Source organism: Zophobas morio, unplaced genomic scaffold (genome assembly GCF_036711695.1).
Source record: "Zophobas morio isolate AGI-343-1 ecotype UQ-CSIRO unplaced genomic scaffold, CSIRO_AGI_Zmor_V1 ptg000105l, whole genome shotgun sequence".
NCBI lineage: Eukaryota > Metazoa > Arthropoda > Insecta > Coleoptera > Tenebrionidae > Zophobas > Zophobas morio.
The window spans coordinates 52,522-70,500 of record NW_026972210.1 but is presented as its reverse complement, the minus strand read 5'-3'; the positions used below and the strand labels follow the sequence as shown (position 1 = coordinate 70,500).

The 17,979-nt window shown below is 36.8% G+C and overlaps 4 protein-coding genes across 4 annotated transcripts; 2 read left to right on the top strand and 2 right to left on the bottom strand.

The window, feature by feature from the left end:
• The first annotated feature begins 359 nt into the window (after positions 1–359).
• Positions 360–2,902, top strand: LOC135144497 (uncharacterized). Its single transcript, XM_064076529.1, has 15 exons — positions 360–496; positions 562–679; positions 736–837; positions 897–996; positions 1,077–1,181; positions 1,240–1,307; positions 1,366–1,441; positions 1,494–1,538; positions 1,600–1,678; positions 1,729–1,870; positions 1,926–2,014; positions 2,319–2,379; positions 2,446–2,542; positions 2,610–2,737; positions 2,795–2,902. Exons 1-15 carry the CDS (start codon positions 360–362, stop codon positions 2,900–2,902), a joined length of 1,455 nt encoding a protein of 484 aa, XP_063932599.1.
• Positions 2,903–2,988: 86 nt separating this feature from the next.
• LOC135144496 (pre-mRNA-splicing factor ISY1 homolog) lies at positions 2,989–4,315 on the bottom strand. The gene is made up of 8 exons (XM_064076528.1): positions 4,263–4,315; positions 4,028–4,194; positions 3,851–3,963; positions 3,725–3,786; positions 3,465–3,643; positions 3,292–3,412; positions 3,131–3,236; positions 2,989–3,072 (listed from the first exon to the last, which is right to left on the bottom strand). The coding sequence occupies exons 1-8, from the start codon at positions 4,286–4,288 to the stop codon at positions 2,989–2,991; spliced, it is 858 nt and encodes a 285-aa protein (XP_063932598.1). The 5' UTR covers positions 4,289–4,315.
• A 3,687-nt stretch (positions 4,316–8,002) lies between these two features.
• LOC135144491 (uncharacterized) lies at positions 8,003–10,458 on the top strand. Its single transcript, XM_064076521.1, has 15 exons — positions 8,003–8,014; positions 8,137–8,184; positions 8,270–8,349; positions 8,410–8,525; positions 8,623–8,736; positions 8,792–8,948; positions 9,001–9,105; positions 9,167–9,257; positions 9,319–9,407; positions 9,463–9,595; positions 9,655–9,731; positions 9,794–9,905; positions 9,961–10,046; positions 10,105–10,239; positions 10,295–10,458. The coding sequence occupies exons 3-15, from the start codon at positions 8,302–8,304 to the stop codon at positions 10,391–10,393; spliced, it is 1,362 nt and encodes a 453-aa protein (XP_063932591.1). The 5' UTR covers positions 8,003–8,014; positions 8,137–8,184; positions 8,270–8,301; the 3' UTR covers positions 10,394–10,458.
• A 205-nt stretch (positions 10,459–10,663) lies between these two features.
• LOC135144495 (proteasome subunit beta type-7-like) lies at positions 10,664–12,264 on the bottom strand. The gene is made up of 8 exons (XM_064076527.1): positions 12,183–12,264; positions 12,044–12,125; positions 11,584–11,715; positions 11,420–11,526; positions 11,239–11,353; positions 11,064–11,123; positions 10,809–10,995; positions 10,664–10,740 (listed from the first exon to the last, which is right to left on the bottom strand). The coding sequence occupies exons 1-8, from the start codon at positions 12,242–12,244 to the stop codon at positions 10,664–10,666; spliced, it is 822 nt and encodes a 273-aa protein (XP_063932597.1). The 5' UTR covers positions 12,245–12,264.
• Between the last annotated feature and the right edge of the window lie 5,715 nt (positions 12,265–17,979).

Genomic DNA, 17,979 nt, shown 5'->3' with positions numbered 1-17,979 from the left:
AATAGAAATTTTATCAATTTAGCTTTTTAAATATTGTCTTAGTTAAGTTGTATGTATATATTTATTAAAAAATACTTACTACTTAGATCTTAGCTAGTTGTTCGAATAATCTTATAACTGTACACTATTAGTATTAATATTTGTAAGTCATAAACAAATTTCTACAGTTGTCTTTAACTCTTTATACTTTATTAAAAACTATTTTATACTCGTCCATAACACCAACGTAACTATCCTCCACATCGAACAATTTATTGTTTTTTAGCTTCATATACTAGTAAAATTATATAAGGTAAATTATAAAAAAATAGTTACATTGCACGTACACCACGGAAAGGTTTATTTTTTCGGTCGCCACGATGCAAGCATCTGAGGAAGAAGATGACATCATAGAAACAGACTTATTTTATGATATAAAAAATAGACTGCGAAAGCGGGTAACGACTAATAGCCTCGATCTCAAAGAAGCAAAATTTTCTTATATTTTGAATCAAAGGTTTTTTAGCGTAAACCTTATTGTCTTTGTGGATTAAAAAATTTATTATTTGTTTTTTATTAAAGCCAGAATACTCTTTCAGCCGCATTGGCAACCGCTTCTGTCATCAAAAGGAAGTACGAAAAAGATTATCATAACATAAATAAAAGCATAGAGTTGTGCAACAAAAGCAAGGAGATGCGAGTAAGCCATATAATGCTTGTGAAAGAGCTTCAATCAAAAAATATTGGAAACCTTAGATTTTTTTTGATAATGGAGGTATTGACGCGCATCCTTTAAATCTTTCCGATTCAGAAGAGGAAAGCAGTGATGGCGAGACACCCCCAGAATTCTCCATCTTTGTATTATTATTTTTTTAGAGTTATTTACCTACTAATACCTCTCCTTCGCTATGTTCAAGTCCTTGGCCCACTTTTGCACTATTTTCAATTGCAAAGAAACCAATCTTTCTCAGCAGCGACCAAAAATTGAAAAGTTATTTTCGAGGGATCTATTTTCTGGTAAAACGATTAATTCTTTGCCTTTTAGGTCCGTCTTTAGATCAATTATTTTTTTAAATTTTTTATTACTACTTATATAGAAAATTCTTCTGTGATTGCTTTACTTGAATCTGGCACCATTTTGCATCTTATTAGAGAGCAAGAAGACCTTGCCTGCGACTTTTGGCAGTGGCTTCTTTCGTGGGGTTTTTATATTATTTTAGAACATTGAAATTTGCTTATATCCTCTACCTCTTAAAAAAGCCTGTTGGCATTGCACGCCAGAAACTTTTATTCTCTTTGAATCTACTTTGAAAAATCTTTCTAAAAAGGTTTTTTAATTTAGTTTTTTTCTCTACTCACAGCTTCTTTCAAAGAAATTTTATAAAGGCTAAACCAAATTCTTCTGTCGCTCTGTCAACCGAGAAATTAAAAGATCTTTTATTTAAATTGGGGCTCGATTGGGGTCCTGGCAATACTTATATCTGTACCACCATCATAACTACTTCTTACCTTAGACGGTAACGCCCCATCTCTGGCAGACACCAAAGTTTCTCCCAAACGTACTAATTCGAAGTAAACCTCTCTAATTTATTTTATTCTTCTCGACTTTTTTGGCTGCAGCGATATATACTGAGCACAACCCGTTTGTAAGATCTCTCAAGTATTTTTTAAAACTACACTCGCTGGTGCCTGGAGACTGGTACGATCGTTTCCTTTATCCTTCCAACTTATTGGTGCATTAAAAGTCAGGCTCTGCACGGAGTACGTGGCAGCAGCGCTGCCCCGGCTATTATGGGCCAGCCTTGACTACCGCCTTCCGTGCCTAAAGGTCGAATTCCAGGACTGTGTTATGGCGCTGGTTTCCCATATAGAAAGTGCCACGTGGGTGCAGGTAGCTCTCGGTTCGACGACATACCCAAAAATTTTGTAAACCCGCTTCTACATAGATTTGTTCAGTCTTAAAAAAAAAAATCGCGTACGTCGGGAATTGGCTTTACCTTACCGACTTCCTATCGCCCGTCAGCCGTCTAGCAAGGTTTCGTGGCCTTTTAAATATTATTCTATAAATATTTATATAAACTTTTTATTGTCAATTCCTTTTTCATTGTTTTATTAAAAAATTATTATCTACTTGTACTATTTATAAATATTTATTATTTTTTTATTTCGAATTTTTTATTAACTTCACTATTTCTTATTTTATTATTATATTATTTTGTTATTTTAAGATTTATTATAACATTATTTATTACTTTTTTTTAATTATTTTATAACTTTAATTATCTATTTATTATTATTTACTTTTAACTTTATTGAGCTTATTAATAAAACCGACGCAGGAGTAACCGAGCAGTTATGAGTCTTTACTATTTTACTGCATCGAAAGCTCTCGAAGTTTCGGTAAAGGCCGCTGCTATATGGACTACGCTTCTCCTTTTTTTTTTATGTGACTATTATCTCTAAAAGAACAACTACAAGAATCTCACAGGCATGGATGTCGAAAAACTTTTGCAGAGTCTCAACGCAGAAACAACCACTTCGTACACGGAGCTCTACTGCAAAAGTACTCTTGAACCCGTAAAGTTCTAAAAAGAGTGAACGTGTACTTTTCTGCTCCCCTTCGATACCAGTTTTTCTTGTGACGAGGGTAATACTTCCGGAAAATTTCTGCCCCCGCGAGCTGACCGCCATCTCCGGCCAGCTGCAAAGAGTGCATGGGCAGATCAAGGACAAACGAGCGTGCCCGGAGAGATACATGGTACGGGCACCACAGCTTATTTCCTGTAAGACATCTCCAAATCAGAATTCCTTCCAGACAAAAGACTTGATTCTGCGCTACGTCCAATACTTGACGCACAGTATCAGTAGTATAAGAGCGGGCGAGAGTCATCTGGAGCGTGTATTAAATGAATGGGCTTCTTAGAAAATCCTCAATTAAGAGATAATGCCGTTTTTTATTATAACTCACCCGTAATTATCGAAATAAAATTTTCAACTAAACCCCAAATCTTAAGTATTATTATTATTGCTAATACTACTGGCATCCATTTCAAAGTCGTAAGGCTCCTCATTAACATATCGTTTAAGCAACATCTGCGGTAATAATAATAGAATTTATAAAAACCTTCAAGGATAACTCAACGTAACTTACTTTTTTCTGATGCTCAACCAAATATTTTTCGATTTCGTCTTGAGAAGGGACAGACACAAACCCGACAAACTCGTTGTGCTCCGAAAGACGGTTTTCTTCATCAACTCTAATAAATAGAAAAATGAGAGCTTGCTTCATTCCTCTCAAAAATAAAATCTTACGGGATCATTTCGCTCCTCACAAGCGGCTCGGTGTCGCTGTGTAGGCCACTTGCTTCACTGTCTTCACCAATAAAGCCGTGTGAAATTTCTTCCTCCCATTCCTTAACTGCTCGCTGGATCGCTGAGCGATGATAAATCGCGTTATCTTAAAAAAACCCTGCAAACACTTATACCTTCCTCTTCTGCTTTTTTCTCCAACTCAAGTATCACGCCGTCTTCCTCGTCTCTGTAGCCATAATAATCCGCGTTCACGAGCTTCATCATTTGTGCTCGTGTTCGTCTATAAACTTTCGGTTGCTCAGGCTCAAATAGCTCTCTGACGCCAGGCAAATCTCTGGCCGCCCCAAAATATCTGTAAATCGTACATCAATGGTACAATATATAAAAAATTACATTCACTAGAAAAATTTATACTTTTAACAAAGAAACAAACCTGTAACCCTTTTGTCCAGCTACTTCTTTTCCTTCTCGATCAAGTACTTTACTTCCTATTTTCTATAGAATATAAATAAAATCTATAAAAACTTTACAACAGAACCAACTATAGAATAAGGCTTACAAAGTAATCAGGTCCGCCTAGTTCTCTTATCCTATATTCCCAGTGTCTTTTTTCCCGGATAAGTTTATTAATCTCATCATTTAAGTCCCTAATTTTAAATTCACCCAGCGATGCTTTAGCAAATTGTAATTATTTAAAAATAATATAGCTAGCGATAAAAAAAAGGGTAAGGACTACCATTTTGTATATGAGAAATTTTTTTAGTTATTTCTTTAACTAACTCGTTCCTCCATCTTTCACATTCGTTGAGATCATTAATATCATTAGCTGAACAAGGCCTTTTAGTAGGTAAAGAACCCCTAAATTCGGCTTCACGGGCTGCACGCCAACGCGACAGCATTGACCTAAAGAAATGCAAATAAAAAAAAAAATCTTTAATTGAATAAAACAGAAGTTATTCAATCTATCTTACATGGCCTTTTCCTGATTTCTAGCCATTTTTCATATAAATAGTTTTCAAATTATACAAAGAAAGTAACAAAAACTAGAGTAAAGAAATATTGCAGGGTAGAGGAAGTTACTATTAGGGCAAGGCCCATGTGAACTCGGTGGTCCATTCTTGTCTACGGAATATCGTGAGACTTCTTGTTTGAACCATCATGGCTATGGCTGCTGATATTGAAGTATAACGTGATAATAATTGCGTTAGAGTACAAATGCTGTTTAATAAAATATTATTAATTGTTTTTAATAATGTTCCTAGAACGAATTCTTTATATAGAGGCTTAAAGGTCTGGCTTATGCCCCCCATTTTCAAGGGAGTTAGGAAACGCTTTCCAATTTCACCTCCAGAACCAGAATATCTTGCTGCACTTAATGAAAAGGAATTATATATATATATCTACAATTTTATTATAACTTATTAAGTATATAAATAACTTATTCTCGTAATGTTTATTTCTGATTGTCCTCTTAATCTCTATTTAATTGATATTTATTCTTTAAAATTTAGATGAAGGAGGTTAGAAACAGGCTTATAGAACAAAAAAATGTTTTTCCTGTTCCTCCAGAGGCCACTGACCCTGAAATGAAAAGGCATTTACGTGCAGCTCTACATGGACATGTTAAGTCACTTGAAGACTACAACGAAATATTTAAAACATATCGTTACAAAGAACCCAAAGCTGTACTTTGGTTATTTGAATTTATTACAAAGATCGGAAACTATAATAGCTTGTCCACGTTGACGTATTGCTTATCTTTAGACGCTTGCGGTACAGATCTTGACAAGGCGGAAGTTGTTTTTAATTATGCTAAAAACGATCGTACTAATGCTAACATGGATATAGTTAAGTTGTACAGCCTTATAATTAAAAAATATAACCAAGTTGGCGACCTGGATAAGAGTTGGAGTTTATTTTTAGAAACAATGAATTATGCAGAACTCAATACTGGTTTCGTTGTCAGCTCCTTTTATGAACTACTTTCGCTTGCTTTTGATACGGTTAAGGGAGAACTGGGTCGTTTAGAAAAGTGTTTGGAGTTTTTGTCGTCCGAGACAAATACGATTAGACTTCAAGCAGGTAGGCTCGGCGAAGAACTTTTATCAAAATCCCAAGAAAGCGGTTGTTCTCGAGATGCAAACTATGAAGAGAAAGCTAGGTTATTGTACATTCCTTATTCAGCGGCAATTAAAACTTTGGGTAAGATGGGTAGACTGAAACAAGCCGAAACTTTATTTTCATTGCTTGAAGAACTAAAAGTTCAAAGGCCTATTCAGGTTCATAATGCCCTCTTATCGGCTTTTGTGGATCACTGCTTACTTGAGGATAGTAATCCAAAATTTTCAAAGAAGGCTGTTGTTAACTTATTTGAGGCAATGAGAGATACGCTTGAAGTTGATATCGAAACTTATAGCATTATATTTAAAGTTTGCGACGTTAAACAGATTATGGATTATTGTTTTGACGTTTCTAAAAACCAGAAACTTATTAAAAATACTAGTTTTTATCAAGAGGCTATTACTTCTTTGATAAGAAATGAGAGTTGGGACGACGCAGTTAACCTTTTTAATGAGTACAAAAATTATAGAGATACTAATGAGCTCTCCTCCGAGCTCCCCGATGAACGTTTTAACAAAGTTTTAACTACTTTTAATAAGTTATGGGCCGATCACGTTTCTAAGTATGGCCAGCATGAAAAAGAGAAGCCACTGACCCGTGGTCAAAAGAAGTACATTGGAAATCTTATTCGACACAAGTTAAAAGAAGCCAAAAAGCCAAAACCTTCTAGATATAAGAAGGAACTTCCTGATTATTTTGATCGACCTAGGTTTTAATAAATTAAAAATTTAGCCTTTTTGTTAAGTTGATTTTTTATGCTTCTTATCCTTAGCTTATGCTAATTTATATACTGAAACCTTTACCGCTGGTTAGGTTTCATACGTTATATTCGAAGTTAAGTTCCCTTTAAGTGTCTAATATAATTTCTCTTATTACCTTTATAAATAAAGTTACAGGGGGGTCTATAAAAATTTTTAAAAGACGCAATGTGGGCCTGCAATTTACTTTATACCGAGGTTTTTCCGTTTTAGTAAATCTTACGAGGCTAAAGAAGAAAATAACACGTGGATGGCTTAACTTCTCCAGTGCGGCACACTTCCTTAAGACACAAAATAAACTCCAATCGTATATGGAAAAAGAGTTAAAATTTCCACTATTTCTTCTTTTAAATAACAAATGTCTATTTCTTTCGTTTAAGGGTAAAGATTAGGTAATAGAAGCGTAATATTAATTTTTTGAAGTTGCGGACTCAAATTAAAAAATTTAAAAAATATTTGCGGGTGAGTTCAAGGGAATTTCATGGGTATAATATATATATTTAGGCTGGTGTTCTTTAAAAAGACTTTACACACATTTATTATTTTAAAATAATTATAAGTAACGATGTTATTTAAATCCGTTGGCTCAAGAATTATGGTTCTTCATAAAGCTATAAAAGATGAAAATAACCTGCGCAGAGCAATACTTTTCGGTTACAAACTGTTAGAAAGTGGTATACTACCATTTTTACTTTACTATTTAAGATGCGTAAGTGAAAAAATAATTTATTGAACCAAGATTACTTTTAATAAGTTTACTTATTCAAATCCATTTTAGGGCAAAGTTTTCATTTTAAAAGTTACAATTTACATACTGTTTATACTTCATACGTATTGTATATAACACGAGCCTGTGAAGAAACTATGTTCTTAAAATTAATTTTATACCGCCCATTCTAAATAATAACAAAATATAAGACATAACATAAGCAAAGTTTTGAAAGAAAAAGGGACGTCATACAAAGTAATTAACAGAGTATTTTAAACTTTCTCTCTAAGAGGCTTGTTTACAATAGAGTAAAATCTACATAAAATATTAACTAATAATGTTTTTAATTTAATTTAAATGCTTTTTGCACCTTTAAAAGATACGTTATTTTTATAATGAAAAAATTTAACTTATAAATCTTAAAGGTCAAATTAATGTTTTTCAATTAAAATATTGAGTTTCTTATTTAAAACATACAGGAAATAAAGGGGTTATAAGTGGAGAGTATTGTGTGGAATGATAATATCTTGCTACTCTATCTTTACCTTACTAACCTGTTTGAAAGCTCAAATTTCAAAATTATTATTTGAAAGGGCATTAGGAAAAACCATTAAATGAAATAAATAAACCTAAATTGGAAAAACGGTTAAGGTGCGAGTGCATCAGCGAATTGTATAGGATAAGCTTTAACTCGTCCTGGGTTACTGGCTTGTGATTAGCGTAACTTTATTTTTAGTCCGTATGAAAATTATTAACTCTCCACTACTAACCACTATTATGCTAATTGAGACGAGAATCTGAAATAGTGGTACTATATATGAATCTGTAGAAATAGTTACCTACTAATAATATAAAATAGGGACCAGTAGAAATCTGATGATATAGGTGACTGAGACGTTTACTAAATTCAAGGCCAAAAAATTTAGTATTTGTTACAGATAAATTAGTATTTTTGTAAATTTCTTGTTACCTACAATTAAAGATTTTTTCCTTATAAAAACATAAAAATTACACTGCCTGTTCTATAGAAAATACCACATAAATAGCACGTTTAGCAGACTTTTTTTCAATTCCCAGTTTCCTTAATCCTCTACGAGGTCTTCGTCCATCAACTCTCTTGCTATGCTTTATTCAGGTTTTTAGGATATTACGGCTGTAGTCTGTATATTATTTTATCCAAAAAAGAAGTTAGTCTTCGGTTTTTTAAGTGAAATTTAGTTACTACTTAAAGTGAATCTAAATTTAATATAAAATTAGATTTAACTGATCTCTTAGGCATGCCTTCATGCTCAGACCTTTTAAACAGTAAGAAACCTATAAGACAAAGTTTTCAATTATTTTTTAAAAAAAATATTATACAAGGCTTAATTTGGTACTTTAAATTATATAGGAAATTGAGATAAACATATATCTGTAGCAAATATGCAAGGGGAAACTGAAAGCCTAGTTAATAACAGTTTACTTACAGAGGTTTTTTATTACAATAGATTTCCTTGAGGTTTAGTTTAAAATTTTAATTTTGTTAAACAGCTACTTGATCTGCCTAGTTCTTGCGCTTGGTTTGACCCTACTAAAATTCATAACATTGAAATGGAGTCTCTACCCGAATTTTTCAACGGCCTTTCCGAGTCAAAAACTCCCGAAATGTATTTAAATTCTGTATAAGCTTTTTATCCTCAACTTTATTTTTATTTCTTATTGTTTAGTTATAATTTACTATATAATTATGATTTTTTAATAAAGTTATCAGACCTATCGCAACTTTATTATCAATGCCTACCGCCTCAGTCCACAAAACTACTTGACGCCCACCTCTTGCAGACGTTGTCTCGCAGGCGATGTATGTTCAATATTGAGGTAATATTTCCTTATAGAAACGCTCTACACGTAGCTGATCTTTTTGTCTATTAAGGGTTCACAGCTTTCTGGAGAGGTGGGAGATTATCAACAACCGCGTAAGTGAGGATTCCCGGCCTGCCGTGGTGGGCCCCCCCTGCACCTCCCACTTTGCTGTTAGTGCCGACACACCGAGGGGCCTCAACAAATTAACGGGGCCTGCTGTAGACGACGTGTGTAATTTATTCAATGATTATTTCGTCATTAACATCGAAGCGCCCATAGATAAGCTATAGGCAGGAAAAGGTGGCCTCTAGGGCTAAACCAAAGTTCATTAAGGATTTATTGCGCGCTCGACTTGATATATACAATACGGAGACTATCTTACGGGTAAGTTTTGGAGTCTGTTTATTTAGATTTATATTTTATATACTGTAATAACTTAATTTAGTGTAAATTTTGTGAGAGAAGTTTCTCTGTAAGGGAAATGTTTCGAAGTCAAAATTTAGCTGTAGATGTTTGCCGGACTTGTCATGAATCAGGCATTAGCCCTTTATTAAAAGCACCAGCCGAGCGATGAGAACGCCTTTTCTCCTCCTGTAGGCGACTTCGCCAATCAGGACTTCCGGCCTCTGGCCCTCGAGGAAAGAGCCTCTGACTGGAGCGACAGCGAAGTCCTAAGACTGTTAGAAGTAAGCCACTCATTCTGAAGCGCTATGCCTTGTTTTTGACAAAAACAATTGCGAGGGCATCGAAATGTTCGGAGACGACTGGAACAAAGTGGCCGACCACGTGGACACTCGCAACCGGGACGAGTGCATTTCTTATTTTATTCGTCTACCAATACAAGAGAGCTTCGAAGAGGAAAAGCAGAGAAACGGTGATGTTAATAACGTAGTGCAACTACAACACGCAGACGTGATGCCTTTTTTGGTGCAGGCTTTCTGACTTATTTCCCGAAAGCTTGGCAGGGTGACAACGCCATATCTTCCATAATCTCTCAATTAGCATCGCTGGTAAAAAAAAAAGGGGCTCGGAGGAAAAAAGTTATTTGCTTAGAGTTAGTTGCTGCCTTTAGGCGGATCCTGCCATCGTTGAGGCTGCCATAAAAGAAACTCTTGAACTCTATAGCGAAAAGAAAGGGGACGAGGCCTCACTTCAGGAGAGTGCAAGTTGCGCCACTACAGAGGGCATGTTTCTTTCGTGACTACCCAACAAATTCAGTAGAATCATTTTTAATAGCAGCAGGATCCGCGGGACTGGACGAGAAAAAACGGTCGTACGAACGCTTGGCTGCCTCCTGTCTTGGCGCAGTGGCCGTTAAAGCGCAGGTTGCTGAAATCATCTACTCCTTCCTTTCTTTTTTTTTTGAACCACTTTGCTTTTTAGATGATCGAAGAAAGAGAATACGAAAGTTTGCAACGGGCTATAACTCAACTCGTACACGTGCAACTGAAGAAATTGATTCTAAAGCTGAGCCTTATAGACAAGCTGGAGTCTGTAATGGAGGGAGAACTTGTTAAAGTAAAGTTGCTTAGCATTTTTCTTTCCTTGTATTGATGTTACCACGTTTTTTGAGCTCGCTGCGCAGAAGCAACAACTCGTAGGAGAGCGCTTCTTATTGAACAGAGAAAAGGAAAGCGCGATGCAGAGTAACAGCGTGCCTGACTGGAAATAGCTTAAAAGAAAAGTATTGTGGATCATGAAATTCCGGCTTGACTCGGTAGTTTGGGTTCACGACGATAGCCTTTCAATAAAAATAAAACTATTACTTCGAAATACTTTCAGTTCATGAAATCATAATATCTTTGTGGTAGCGGCCCGCTTTGGCATAGCGGGCAACAGCTCAGGAAACTTTTGTAACTTCATAGGATAAATAAATGAATAAAAAGGGGGAATATTAGTTTTTATATAAATTCCGGCCTTTAGCTCAAACCGAAATTAAATTCTAATCTATTTCCATTGAGGTAACTTCTGTTTCAATATCAACGTCACTCAGTTGCAGGACACATGAGGAAAGAACGGCTTAAAATTACGTAAAAGTTTAGAATATGAGCCTGGTGTTCAACAGAAACATAAATAGCAAAACATACGCGTGATGCCGAGTGGATAACGGTAGGACTTGCCCCTAGGAGGTTTACAAACGGGTTTTTCGACGTTTCTCAGGTAGCTCACGCCGTCTCGAGTGATAACGCAGAGATCAACGTTACTGCCCGAACCCAAATCATTAAAAATTCCGCTTTTGATGGCAGTTGAGACGAGGGCCTTTGCCTCTTCGAGCTTGAAACAAAGTGAAATCATGCACTAACCTTAAGTCGCAGGAAAAATATATGAAATATATAAAAAACCTCCAAATTTGGCCTATATCCGGACTCGAAAACCGCCATGGCCGCCAACGATCCGGAGCCCTGTTTAATAAGATCGCCTTTTTAGTAAAAATTGATATGTTCACATAAAAAAAGCTGATAAGCGATAGAAAAAAAGTTCTACGGCTTATGACATACATAAAAAACACATAATAACCATCGTTGCGTAGGGAAGCTTGTCAGAGCTTCCGTGTGGGTAAATGCTGTAAATAAAAGGGCCATTCAAGTCCACGCCCCCCAAGACAAGAGCAGCGCTAAGATAGCCTTGATAACTGCGAGGCAAAAAATAATAATAATAAATTCCGCAAAGTAATGGAGTGCAAGAAAAAAAAGTTAACCGAAAGAGCATCTGCTTTAATAGGCGACAAGCGGTAACGCCTCTGGATTCACGATTAGAGGATAACCGGTGCAAGTTTAGTTGTGCAGAAACCGTTAAAGTTACATTCTTTCATAATAATAATAATAATTATGAAAAAAAGATTAGGTGCAAAAAAATACAAACCTCAGTGTCTGCCGCAGTTCCCGCCCCGCAGCAGTAAATGTTAGGAGCAAGATAATGTATTTTCTCGCAATTTTTGTCAGCAACAGTGGTATCGTCGGTTGCCCGTGTATCAGCTCCAAGTACTACCCCTTCCTAAATTATACAAATGACTAAGTTGTTGGTAATTATAAAAGCAGAAACTACAAAGATATCTACTCTTAACCTGGAAAGTTTATTTAACATTACTATTAAAATGCAAGTAAACTGGTAAACATAATATAGATTTAAAAAAAAGTCGAAAATACTACTTATAAGTTTATAATTTACAGTGAACTTTAGTTAAAAAAGAGGTTTAAGGTATGTAAAAAATGGTGAACAAATAGTTTTTAATTTGTTAAGTAAAACGTACCAGTAGAACATATTAATTTAATTAAAATACAGAAAAGAAATATGAATAACTTAAAAATGCCCAAATCAATACCTTAAAAATCAATCCACATATAGTGGTACCAGTCTTCCTGGCGGGAGGTGCCTCAAAGCCTTTAGAATATAGAAGTTGATTTCTTTATATAAATTTTTAAATTAGTAAAAAGCTGAAGTTGAAAAAGGCACTAGGAAACCTTGCACAATTTTCAAAGGAAAATCCACCTTTAAAAGTTTTAATGTAAGAAGGTTTGGACATTGTGTAAAATTCAATAAAAATAAGAAACAGCCCGATGTACCAGTATGTATGCGGTTCAATATGAGGGTAATAAGAATTCGATCTGCTAACGGCTGGCACAGGGCTTTAGGGATAAAGTAAATGGTTATCTATCGTGACAGTATTTAACCCTTAACATTTTCTTAGCCTTTTTTTTAGACTTTATTTAAAACTTACTTGATCCTCTAATAGCACATAGAAAAACTTTTGTTCAGCGACTTAACTTTTAATCGTCCTGCTAATAGTACCTCGCGCGGAAGGTGATATTGTGCGCCATCCCACAACATGTAGTAAGTTCTTCCGCTAAAAGGCGAATAGTGTGTCCAACTATCCGTCTGTAGAGGGTGACGGCATCACTTTTAAAGATTGTGAACAGCAGCTCAAGCTGTAGTTCGTGGCGCACAAGCCACGACACGTTTGTTATAAAGAGCAACAGATCGTTTTTTCGCACTTGAAGCGAGAACGTTATTGCCGATAAGTCGAAGGCCCAGCTGGAGATGCATATATCATAATCGGCTAAATGCACAGCGCATAAGCCTTCGCTTATTGCGCAACGAAAGTTTACTTATGTTGCATAAAAGATTTAGCATGGGGGTCACTGCCTTGACCTTCGCCGCTACGTAATTTACGTGTGGCCGCTACTATAACTTATGATCTATAATAACCTGATAATTTCCTGAAGGCGCCACGAAATTTTAATGCCGCTAAAAGTTAACGGAGTCAGCGACGTATGGCGTTTCTTTGTTATAAAAAGCGCCTCGCTCTTTGCAGCGTTAATGGAGAGGTCCCATTGATGACACCAGCTTGCAAGCGCATCGGGAAAAAAATTTTAAGTGCTGACCTAGTAAAACGGCTGAAATAGAGAGGAATAAATCCTCGTATCATCGGTGTAAATAGCGTCTGGTGTAGAGGGTGAACTGTAAAGAAACGCCTCTCGTATAGAGCGCGAAAAGCAGCGGTAATAGAAGAGAGCTTTGCGGGACTCCCGTTGCAAGATAGCGAGGCGACTGCAGTGCAGCCCCTACTCGCACGTTGAAGACCCTTCGGTTAGGTACGACTTGAGTACTTCTTGAAGGCCGCGCGCTATGGCCAAAGCATGTAGCTTGCATAACAGGACACCATGCCATACTCGGTCAAAAGCCTTCTCAGCATCGAGAAAGACAGCGCCAGTGACTTTTTTAAAATCAAAGGCTCTGGGTAGTCCACTCAATTAAGGGAAGAAATTAGCCGGTCGTTGAGTGTCCCTTGTGAAATCCAACAATGAAATTCTGGTGAAGTTCCACGAGCGCCCACTTCCGCTTTCAAACGGTTAAGAATCGCTGCTTCAGCTATTTTACCAACTGCCCAAAAAAGGCTGATGGATCGAAAGTTGTGAGACTCTGACGCCAGTTGCGAAGTTTTAGGCGGCCTCACCACCACCGGCATTTTCCAACACCCGGGAAAATAGCCAAAGGTCAACACTGAGTTGACGAGGCTGCATAGATGATCCATAGGGGCCTCTGGCCGCAGTTTTACATCAGGTTAGTGATGCCGTCAGGGTTGGGTGTCTTTCGTTTCGGTAGTAACTTCAATTTGATCTCATCTGTGGTAGACAGCTCCAGAAAAACAGTTGTATCAAAAGAGATAATATTAGGCACGGGAGGAGCGTTGTCGACATTTGAGAGGGTAGACGGCGAACACTTGGCAGCTAGATGATCAGCAAAAAGTTTTGCTTTATTTTTATCGCTTTCGGCTACGGTATCACCGTTACGAAGTGGTGGCCGAGTCGAATGATCGCGATTTCTAACTCGCCTCACTAATTTCCAAAAAGAGGCTTGACCGATTTCACCGGCTTCCGATACTTCCTTTAATTTGCTATCTCATTGGCAGTTTACTTGCACCATCAGCTTTAACCTGATGTTCCGGTGAAGGTGGTTTCGCACTATATTGTCTTCTTCTTGTTGGAAAGCCGTGACTACTCGGATGATTCGCCGATGCTCGCATATTGATCCCTTAAGTTCCTCAGAAAGGCGTTTAGAGGGGTTACACAACTGCACATGTCGTCGTTACTTTGCTGTGGGCTTATCATCGCGCATTCGAATTCGACAACAGCACTATTCAGTTTAGCCGGAAATTTCGAGTGGTGCGTAAATCGGTAGGAGCATCTTCTCCAGCACTTCGGTGAAATTCTTCCAATTCGTGTAAGCCCGGGAGAATGTCTTTATTGCTTTCTTTTCGTCGCCTAATTCTGGCAGGTCGGGAAATTGATCCGACGACAATTCATTGAGCGTCTCAGTAGCTGTTAAAAGGCGTATATCTATTTAACACTGCCATTGTGCCTGTCTTCCTCGCCATGTGTGTGAGCAACTAAAAACTTAGGATTCTCAACCCGCGTTTCTCAGCGTAAGTCTAAGGACGTAGTCGTTCAGGTTTGCAACCCGGTTGTTCCACGCAGAATGTTTAAAGTTCCCGCATAGAATGGTCGGAAAAAAAGTCATGCACTAGAAGGGCATCAAGACCGAACAACGTGAGTGGTTGACTGAGCGGTTTACAGACCGACAATAAGGTTATGGGGTGGCCCTGTCTAACCAGGTTAAGGGTAATACCAACTGCCTCGATTCCCTTGCAGGGTTGGTAATGCTTTTAAATTGTTTTGAATGCTTCCTTTGATCAGTAGAGCTACTCCTCCACTACTGATGTACAACCGATCCTGGCGATACGTTGCAAAGTTGCAATGTTAAATGGTACAATAGGGGAGAGAAGTGTTTCGCTGACAACACAGATACCTATTCTTTCGCGTTGCATTAGCTGCTGCAACCCATTTTTTCCTTTTCTGGACGTCTTCTGCATCACAAAACAGTAGTCGGATATGGTTAAGTATTTGAATTTTAAAAGCGTTGCCACCAAAATCTAAGCTTTTCACGTTCTCGGGCATGGCCAAGTGATTCGTCGTGAAAATAGCTAACAGCTGCCTTAGAGTTCGTTGCGCTCGCTGTTCTTTTTGTTGAGCAACTGAGTCAACATTATCAATAGTAAGATTATTCGCAAAGGGCCCTTAGTGCGGTCTCGCTCTCGGGCGGGAAGCATAGGATTTAGTTGGGGTAGTGGTAGCGCCGGGAGTAAATGGATGACGCCTGTCGCGTCAACTGGTCGACCGTTAAAGGCCTCCGCGAGTAACATTTGCATTCCTGGTAGTTGGGGTACGTGACGCACTGCAATTCGCGCATCAAGCGGGTTTGTCTCGTGTTTTGGTAAATCTCTTCTAGGATTTAGAGAAAAATATAGAAGAATATGAACAAATATAAAATATATATTCAAGTTTAAATAAAAATAAATAATAAAGAAATAAAATATAAAAAGAAAATAAAGAGACAAGGAGAGATAATTAGATTAACCAACGCGGATGTTGTTTGTTCTTTTAAATTTAATATATTAAATAACCTTAATTTCTAGAATAAGTTATTAATCATTGTTTATTAGATATTGAATTAAAATATTTTTTTAATAAAACGCTTTAAATTTTAATTGGTATAAAATCTTGTTACACGCGGTCAAAGGACCTCGCCGCAAATGACGCACCGAGGTTCCGCAAGGCAAAGCCTTGCAGCGTGGCCAAAGATCTGAAGTGGTGGCACTGGTCAACGCGATTGCCTTTTTCGAAGTTCTTCTACTAGTCTCCATTTCTAATATCTTTTGTCGTTCCCATTCTGGGATATGCACTGCACAGTGGTAACAGTCGCTTCTTCCGCTCACCATTTGGCAGTATCCTCCGTGTGCCTTCGTGCCAATCGGAGGGATGTGAGGACTTGCGCACACAGGTCCGCCTCGATGGTGGAAGTGTCGAGTTAACAATAAACGCCACGGACCACAAATTGGATGGTTCGTATTCAGGTAATTGATAGGTGACCTGTTGGAATTCTTGATTGCGGCCAAACACGCGTATTTCTTTTCCTCGCGATTGTTGCGTCGTAGAATTGTAAGAGTGTACCAAAAGGGACGACTTTTGTTTTTCACAGGGGGTAATAGGAGGAATATTCTCTTTAAGAGACTGCAGGGGGGGGTGCCGCAGTAGAATGGTCGTTCATTAATAATATGGGCCGCGTCAAACGCGCAACCCATCTCAATGTCAACGGTGTCGTGTAAAGCTCTTGAGGCTTCTCTGAGTCTCTGAAGACTACCAGGCGTCTTTACCCTTATTGGAGCTATTATTATTTTTATAAGATTTATACTTATTACTATTGTTACTACTCCTAATATTTTTATTTTTAATACTGTATATATAATTTTTACTATTACTGTTGTTCCCAACTGTTATGTTATTATCGACGCTATTATGGGTACTAATAGTCATAAGAATAATGCTACTACTACTAATATTCTTAATACTAGCTATTTCCTTGACTAGGCTCGTTTTTTAAAACCTTTAGAGCCTCTCTAAATTCTAATATCACTCCGAAAGAATCTGTCTGATCTAGAATTTGTGAGGCCGAAATACATAAATATTATTAGTTATATTACCAACAGGCTCTTTTCTGAATTTTCATTCATAGCCAATAAGTTAGCAATGTAGCTCAAAGCTCCTAGGTAAAAGTAATAAAGATAGAAGAAAAAGAGAGGAGAAAGAACAACAACCACCCGTATTTTTTATTTTTCATTAGTTTTAATTTATATTTCTCTTTTTGTAAAAATTATTGTTGTTCCCGACTTTTCACTTGTTCACGTAAATATAATTATTACAACCATGTTATCACTTCCCTTAAATAAATTTTTCATAAGGACCCTATGCTTTTGTAGGGATGTGTTGGTTCAATATATATATATGCAATATTGTTAAACGAGTGCACGTGCTGTATGTCATATTCTTTCCATGGACGGCATTCCACACTTAATGATATGCTATAACGATATATCTTATTCTTTTTTTAGATGCATCGATAAAGTTAAACCTATATTTTTTAAAAAGTTAGAAATTGAAAGAAAGGAAAAATAAAAATAAAGAAAATGAATATATAGGTAAGAACTGTAATATGAAGTCAGTAGTTATAATTTACGTAGTTTTAGTTTTCTAATATATTTGTAAGTATATTTTCAACAAAGCTCTCTATACATGTTAAATATTTATCGCAAATTCTAAGTAAAGAGTTGAGGTGCGCAGGCCACGTCCACAAAAAAACAGCACAAGGTAAGTTTAAAAATAGACCTCGCTTAGATATTCTATTCGCGTGCGTATGATTTAATTTCCGTTAGATTTCAAAGCGCCTCATTCTAAGCGGCGGGACGTCTTATAGGGATTTTGTGTTCAGCGATGTATAATAATAAATATCCATAATAAATGCTACCAAGTTTTAGAAAATAATTATAATCGGCTTTCCCTTCCTGTTTATAGACGGTGCAGTGGAAATACTATACTACACTTGAGTTTTTAGTAGTATTGGTAGGTTTCTTAAGCTAACTTGAAGAAATACATAAGCTTGGTAATATGCACATTTACTCTGTCGCAAGGAAAACAAATATAATTTAAAATTCAATAAAAATAAATAAAACCACATCACAAAATTTTATAGTCAGCTTAAGTAGGACTTAGGACCATAAGGTACAGCTCACGAATAGTTAATAGTTTCTACTTTTGTATTAGAATCAACTACAAACTTATATTAAGTAACAGAAAAAGCTAAGATAAGGCTTATTACTTTACAACTGCTCTACGCTCTACTCCGTTTGAGGAAGCGAAGTAGGGT